Here is an 8174-nt window from a genome sequence, read left to right as displayed (position 1 = left end):
CTCACAGTGGCTGAAGAAAACGGAGTAATATTCAGATTGAAAAATTATGTATATTGTAACTTTGATCAATTTGATTGCATGGCGTAATTCTTGGAAAGAATTCTCTCCTTTTTCCTGCGCAAATAACTTATTCAATTTTCAATTTTAATTTCTACGGTTGGCAATTATAATGAAGAAAGTTTAATTATGCCCAATGAATTTTCTAATAATTCCTGGATAATTATTAACTAATTTTAAATTAATGTGTAATTTATGGAGTGATAAAAGAGATGAAGTCATAAAATCGATAATTGGTGGACCACCAGTCGGGAATTCAAAGATTGAATTGATTCATTAGTCAAGAAATTAGAATTCACATGAAATTGTTCAGTAAATATTTGGCCGAAATTATTTAATAAATATCTCAAGAATGAATAAGTCTAGACAGAGAGGAGGGAAGTTATTTTGTAAAAGTTAATTTCTTCATAATTTTGAGACTCATCTCTTTCTCCCCTCAAAACACAACATTCCCCAAAAATTACGTTCAACAATTAACAAAAATTCGCATACAAATGTTTTTTCTCCTGAAGGGGAAGAATACCCAAGACTAGTAGGATGCTGTTGATATATTAAATCTCATGTTTTTTTTTCTTTTAATCAAGAAAAAAAAGTGTCTTATGCCAAAAAAACGGACAATCACACGATAACCTTCACGTTTCTCACTTTTACCCTACGGAAAATTCAACTATCCACACAGATATTTTCTCCTTCATTATTTCACTTCCTACTACATTTATGTCATAACATTAATATAAATTTGTTTCCTAATGTTGCGGCTGTGATGGCAAATCTCGACATTATATTTCGTGAAGACAAAAGAAATGCAAATGAAATGCTGAATTAATTCCTACTAAATCATTTGGAAATCAAGTTTTACATAGCGAACGAGTTTTGGAAAATTATTGCAACAACACACTCTAGCAAATTTCCAATTATATATAGACTAGTTGCACATAAAGATGTGATTGATTGAGGTTGGAGGGGGGGGTCGTCGATTAGAAAAATATACCGTCCCTCAGGATGGCGAAAGAAAGTGTCTTTTCATCGTATTTTCGGGATTCTTATCTTAATTTAGCGTAGACTTGTGAAACGCTCTGAATTAAATTATTTCGATCATCTTTCAATAAAAAGGAGACTTCACTGGTTTATTCCTGGAATATTACAAGACTGGTAGAGCTGTCGAGAAATTTCAACGACTCGTCTGTTATCTATTATGCAATTATTTGGATACTCATTCGATTTATAAAACGACGACAATAATACTTTTTATTAGGATTTTCCTGAGCAGCAAAAATCAAAACGATAATTTTATAGAAATCTCAATCAAACAAGATTTTCGGATGAATTAAGGAATTGAGAAGAACGTATCAGGAGGATTTGTTTCTCAGTCATTCATTACCAAGATTTCCGAATAATGAAGTAGTTTCATGGCTTCGCAATCGAATTAAAATGCTTTGATTGATTTTATCTTTATTATTACTTTGTCTCGCTTGGAATGCCGTAAAAACTATCACTACACGAGAAATTCAACTATTTGAGTCGAACAACAATCAAAAAAATATTTTAAAACAATTATTTTCATTTGCGACCGCTCAATGGTAATATTTCTATAAAATACAGAGGGAAAAATCAACAAAGACACTGTCTACAGGTAGATGTTGTAATTATTATGCGTCTCATCACATATTCCATGATTATGCGCCATTCAACATCTTCCATAGCAGAAAAATGAATTAAAAAATTTGCTAAAAGTCAAACTCAGATAACGAGCACTTCCCCAGTTTATCGCTTTATCTATTTTTAATTTTCTTTTTAATTCAGTACCAAGCTCTCAATAATTGCCACGACTTTCGGATTGCGAGGGGATCAAAATGTTGCGTAAATCTATTGAGATCCGTCCTCTGGGGATGGTTCTTGATCCCCAGCTCCACTGCCACCTGCAGCTCCGTCCGGTGCATCTGGATCTACATAAGGAGCCATTTTTTCGCGTAAAATTATCGATGAAGAAAATCAAGTGAATAAATTATTAAATTAAATTAATCAAGAGTAAAAAATCGTTAATTTAATTACCAGGACATGGGGAGCCTTTGATCCTACAGGTGTTGTAGCTGCCACAGTTGAGACATTTGAGTCCAACAACATGAAATTTAACAGTAGATTCCTGAAAATAATTATTGATATTACAAATTCTCAATGAAATGATAGACGGAGGGGCTTGAAATTACTTCGTGGCAATCCTTGCACAAAATGTCAGCTTTATAATCCTTGTACTCTGGTGGCATTGGTGTAAGATTGACTTCATCATCCAGAAATCTCCATAAAGCAGTCATATCTAGTAATGATACTTGACAAGTGGGACAGGCATAATGTCCGGAATGTAACAGCTCTTCGAAACAGGTACGATGAAGCAAATGCCCGCAGTCCGGAATGTGACAGGGTATGCGACTCGTGTGAATGTCCTCTAGACACACTGGGCAATTGGCATGGGATACGTTTTCCACGCACTGTAAAAAAACATATAATCAATCAAATTGTCCATTTGTCTGGGTAATTGGTTGAATCAAGTCGAGCAGATTTATGGGGCTTGTGATATTATCCTTTCACCTGTGTCAACGAAAAAAAATTGTTAGTTTTTTGACATTCCTCACATGAAGTAGGTGAAACACATCTGGAAATTTCCCCAGCTTTCCAATACTCATCAATTACAAATAATCTACTCGTCATTTCCACCTTGAATTACCATAAACTACAACTAGTTCCCTCTGTTCTAAATTATTCTTCTCTATTATTATTCGATCCATTGATGCATCAGAATATTCAGATAATTTTTATTCAACCAATTACAGAATTGATCATTCACGAGAAATTTTTTACTGTTGTATTTACTATTTCAAATAGTTATATAAATTCGTTTATAAATAAGTTTGAGATGAGTTGTCGATTCAGAGCATAAAATTATTGTCAACAGTCCAATTTTTTAAATTTCATTTAGAAGAAAACTTTTGTTATTCTTCATAGGCTACGAAAGAATTTTTCGAGAAAAAACTTTGAAAGGATCTGCACTCCCATTCCAAACACGTAGCAAAAACCTGAATGAATAATTAAATTACAACGTAATCGATTGTACTCACCTTGTGACCATTTTGTAGCTGAACTGGCAGGCACATGTTGCACTTGGCGCAATGAAAAAATCTGTCCTTACCCCCGACCCTACAAATTCCACATCCGTCGCAGTGATACTGATTCTTATCCTCGTCATCGAATAAATTACACTCTAGGCAAGTGTATTTGCCAAATCGACAATGGCAATTTTGACAAGTGGCTTGGACAGGCTGACGAGTGTCGCAGAGTACACAAATTAGCTCGGTTACTTCTTTACGATTCACAGTATGAGTCTCCAGCTCATCATGACAGAATCTGCACGTGTATACCTTGTTACAACAAGGTGTCTGTGAACAAGTTCATTAATCATCAATTCAAATGGTTCAATGTTATGCCAGTCGTTTGGATTGCTAATCAGTGATGAATCACATTCATTGCAATTTTTCCATTGAAATTATCAAGTACAATTGATAGTTTTTCTGTGAACATACTAAATGTGCCTGATCATGATTTTGCTTTCTGTTTAATTCAGCATTCGTGTTTCAAATCACAAATTTTCCAAGGAAAAAAATTCAGCGTTTTTACTGCTCACGAAATTAATACAGGCCTGAGGATAAATAGTCCGGGATAATGACTCAAAGTGAAATAGTTCTTAATAATCTTGAGACATTTCAGCTGCGCCAATTTCTCACCGTAAAAATTGTGGATATTATTCTCAGAGTCATTCATCATCGAGATAATTACACAGATAACGAGAGATTACATGAACGAAGAGTTCTGTCTAACGAAAAATGTTTTGATCTCGTACTATCTAGAGGATTACCGATTTTGGAAAGAAATGTAAGCAGTATCTTTCCAAAGCTGATAAAATTTCCGGCAATAAATAATTTCCAGAATTACTGCTGATCGATTGGAGAAAAATCAAATTAATGTGACGATAAAAGATTTTTATTATTTTAAAAGAATTTTATTCTAAATTCTTCATAAAACCGTTCACCCATAAGAATACAAAAACTCATGAATAGATTAATTCCTTTTGTAATGTTATATTCTATTCTAAACTATTTTATTGCATTCCACTTCTCCACGACTGAACGAGGACTAGACATAAAAAACATTCGACAAAGAGCAATAAAATAGAATAAGATCCAAACAACAAATGATGAATGACAGATTAAAATGATAAAAGCCATCTTGACAAATCCTTCAACTTGACCATCAACTTCATGTCACGTTTTCTCGTTGATACACAAACACCTCTCGAATCGATCGCTCTCGCCATTGGCTAGCCCCGAGGGAGGGGTAAGACAACAACAACAGACCGAATAAAACTCACCACAAATTTGGATTTTCTCTTGTAATGCGTACACCCATAATGCTCCTCAGTGCCCTCAGCCTCGTCATCACTCTTCTTGAGTTCACCCTGGTCGTCAATATCGACGACACTGGCTGCCTGTTCCTCACCCTTCTCCATCATCCAATTCTCACCGATCAAATACACCTCACCTCCAATAATATTTATCAATGAAAATAAATAAACAAAATACACAGTCACAAATGTAAAAAATCCAAATGGCAATATCCCGTCGATTGTTCTAATGCCTCCGTAAACACTGTCAATTTGTTCAGTTAATTGACACAATCTTCATGTTCCTTTTCTCACGACGAAGACAAAAAAAATCACCAGCTGAACGAAACCTAGGTTATGCACAAGTTTAATCTTCACTTTGATTATTCTTTATTTTTTCTCATAAACTCATTGATTTATTTATACTCTGGGATTGAGTTTTGGGGGTGAGATGATTGATTGAATTTTTTTATTGGAGTTCGTGTGATTGGACTGGGGACGAGGGTATCTCGTCGTCTGGGCGACAGTGTGAACGATTAAATGATGTCATTTTATCGACTCGTGGATTTTGTAGACACAGGGATTGCACACCTGGAGATCAATCTGGGGGGCATTTCAAGTGGTACGAGGGATGGTTTATCACTTGGGGGTGTTTGGAATGTTTTCAATTGGGAATGCTAGGGTGAATAAAATAACCCGCTCTCTGGGTCGTGTGACACACGTCTTTTACTTCAACGACGCTAACGACACTGTTTCACGAGGCCACACACATCCAGGAGGGAATACGTCGTTTCACTTTGCACGATGGATATGAACTGCCATGGACGACGGATATTACTCAATTCCAGACGAGACATTGCGTACTTCCGATTGCGAGGCAAAAATTTGAATGGGGAAGAAATCATTCCGGGATGTCATACTGCTCGTACATCATTTTGACGATTTTTTCAATTTTTGGTTGCATTGACGTGAAAAAATATAACGATTTTTGATTTTTTTGAAAAATATCATATTTTTCGATTTCTATTCAGTTATTAGTATTTATTGCTATTATCAAAGTAATAATATTTCAACTTCTTAATTAAATAAAATTTTTAGTTCAATAAAAGGTTTTACCTTTCATTTTAACAATATTGGTTCATCAGTGCAGATTTATTAAATAAGATTTATTACTATAAAATCTTGTCTGTTTAATTTATTATATTTATCAAATCTTATCTCGAACGTTACCTATTTTTTTAGATAATCTTCAACATGTTACAATTCCCAAAAATTATGAACGTAAAATAAAAAAACGTCGGAAAAACACTGAGCATTCTTAGTGAACATCCGTCACCAATACAAAAAAAAATTTGAATGGAAAAAACTCATGAAGTATCGAATTTCTGGAATATAAAGATGCGATAGAATAATAGAAATAACGTCTCAGAGATAATAATCTCATCAAATCGAATTCCTGAGTCTGTTTATATTGCTGAGCCACTCTTCTTAGAAATAAAAAAAATATTGAAAAATCAAATTAAATTTTATCAACTTTCGCTTCAGTTGACTCAGTCTGAATAATGTGTTAATATGAAAGTATTTTAATTATGTAAGCACTCAAATAAAAATAATGTGATTTTTTGGAGAATTTTTAGAAATGCGTGACAGTGCAGGTCAAGTATCTCAAATTGATACGAGACAGGTGGGGCAGGTATTGTGCCCAGAATTGGTCAGCTGGTTATAGCACGTTGTGTGTATCAAATGGCCGCAGTTGGGAATATGGCAGGCAATGCGACTCGTGTGAAGATCCTCCAGACACACTGGACAATTGTCCCGAGACACATTTTCAACGCACTATACAAAAATGAATAAATAAATAAATTCAACAAGTCAATTATATGACTTAGAATATAAAAAAAAATATCTCAATTAATTCTTCGCCACTCCGTCGTTTTTATTTTGAGAGTGACACAATATGAATAATGAACAATAATAAAATAATAATACTGTAATTTGTTAATAGTTAAAATTAACAAATTCAATTTAATCTCATAAAACATCAAAGACATTCACTGGAATGAATAAAATTGCACGATTAAATTTATATCTCATCATTCCTATCGTGCATGCAAAAGTTTCGCTGAAATAATGATTTTTTGCGCGCAATTTAATGAGCTGATATAAAGAGAAAATTTGGAAGAGGTTTGATCGAAATAAAACGAAACGATTCTTACCTTGTGGTTATCAATTCTCTGAACTGGGAGACAAATATTGCACGTAGCGCAGTGAAAAAAATTGTAGTCGCCCCCGACCCTGCAAATTCCACATGCATCGCAGTGGAATTGTCCCTTATCCTCGTCATCAAACAGATTACACTTCAGACAAGAATATCTTCCAAATCGCTGGCCACAATATTTGCAAGTGATCCCAACTGGTTGGCGGATACGACAGGATATGCATACCAATTCGGTGATTGCTTTACGATTAAGAGTATGTGTCTCTTCCTCATCATGACAGAATCGGCAAGTGTACACTTTATTGCAACACGGAGTCTACAACAAAATCATTATTAATATCTCATAAAAATCCATTGAAATAAATAAATAAGACTCACTACAAGTTGCGATTTTCTTCTGTAGTGCGAGCATCCAGGTTGCGGTCCGTACGCCATTCTGCGATAGTCAAGATAAAATAAAGGATTTTTATATTATTTATAGGAAAAAATTCGTAGTCGAAATGCACTGATACAGACCTACTAACTGTAGGTGATAATCTTTAGGCGATCGTTTTTTTTTAATATTATTTCGATCAACGATGCTTCTTTTTTTCTTCGGGTGGACAACGAGGATTTTCAGAAATATGAAGTCGAGGTTATGACAACTTTCACGCAATTTTCATTTTTGTTTAATGTGAAAAATAATAAATTTAATTCAATTTGTTTGTGTATTGAGAGACGATTGAGGAATTTTATGTATTGAATTTGAAGTCGAAGGTTTTATAAAGTTGGTGTCTTCTGCTGAAGTGAAGCCGGTGAAATTATTGCAACTCAGTATTGCAAGTTCGCTCCTTCGGCGATTATGAGAGAAGGGGAAGAACCTGATTGTGTGGATTTATCAAATTCATTATATTTCTATGGAAGGCGTGGAATGGAAAACAGATAGAGGGGAATGTGAACGATATAAATAAAAAATGTTCCAGATTTTTATAACAACACCTCAGCCTTTTCTCTCGATTTTTCGCAAAGAGTACAATGAATAATTTGTTTTTATGTACCGTAGAAAATTTTGTGGAACTAGTGAGAAAAATTGAGTTTTTATGCATGAAACGTGGGAGTTTTAATAACTCATTGGCTTTTATCTTATCGCATCGGTTTTTTTTTCAGTATTTTTGTGACAGCCCATTTCCAATTGCGTTTTTAATTTCGTAGTCGTTAAATGGGATACGTAATTAAAGTGGAAACGATCGATCGAGTTTTGCCACCCGATCATTGCGAATGGTGTGAGATAACAGTAATTCAAGGAATTGTTCAGACATAAACTGAATAATAATTTATGTCTGCCCTGGAAATTGCCAAAATTATATTTTTTGCGTAATTTTAATCAGTTTTTCAGTACTATAATTAATATATTTACGTGAATATGAGACTTAAATTGAAAAGGCACCGAAATTGTTTTGAAAATTGCTGAACAGTCATAAAAACTAT

General features: G+C 34.2%; 2 protein-coding genes across 2 annotated transcripts; both read right to left on the bottom strand.

Moving 5' to 3' along the window:
* Positions 1 to 1157: 1157 nt before the first annotated feature.
* Positions 1158 to 5317, bottom strand: LOC105267246 (RING finger and CHY zinc finger domain-containing protein 1-like). The gene is made up of 5 exons (XM_011305949.1): positions 4478 to 5317; positions 3171 to 3488; positions 2265 to 2543; positions 2110 to 2200; positions 1158 to 2003 (listed from the first exon to the last, which is right to left on the bottom strand). The coding sequence occupies exons 1-5, from the start codon at positions 4616 to 4618 to the stop codon at positions 1924 to 1926; spliced, it is 909 nt and encodes a 302-aa protein (XP_011304251.1). The 5' UTR covers positions 4619 to 5317; the 3' UTR covers positions 1158 to 1923.
* Positions 5318 to 5669: 352 nt separating this feature from the next.
* Positions 5670 to 7570, bottom strand: LOC105267245 (RING finger and CHY zinc finger domain-containing protein 1). The gene is made up of 4 exons (XM_011305948.1): positions 7224 to 7570; positions 7086 to 7143; positions 6706 to 7023; positions 5670 to 6325 (listed from the first exon to the last, which is right to left on the bottom strand). Exons 2-4 carry the CDS (start codon positions 7140 to 7142, stop codon positions 6155 to 6157), a joined length of 546 nt encoding a protein of 181 aa, XP_011304250.1. The 5' UTR covers position 7143; positions 7224 to 7570; the 3' UTR covers positions 5670 to 6154.
* Between the last annotated feature and the right edge of the window lie 604 nt (positions 7571 to 8174).

This window comes from Fopius arisanus, unplaced genomic scaffold (assembly GCF_000806365.1).
Source record: "Fopius arisanus strain USDA-PBARC FA_bdor unplaced genomic scaffold, ASM80636v1 scaffold00045, whole genome shotgun sequence".
Taxonomy (NCBI): Eukaryota; Metazoa; Arthropoda; class Insecta; order Hymenoptera; family Braconidae; genus Fopius; species Fopius arisanus.
Note: the sequence above shows the minus strand (reverse complement) of the source record. Positions and strands in the feature narration are given on the sequence as shown.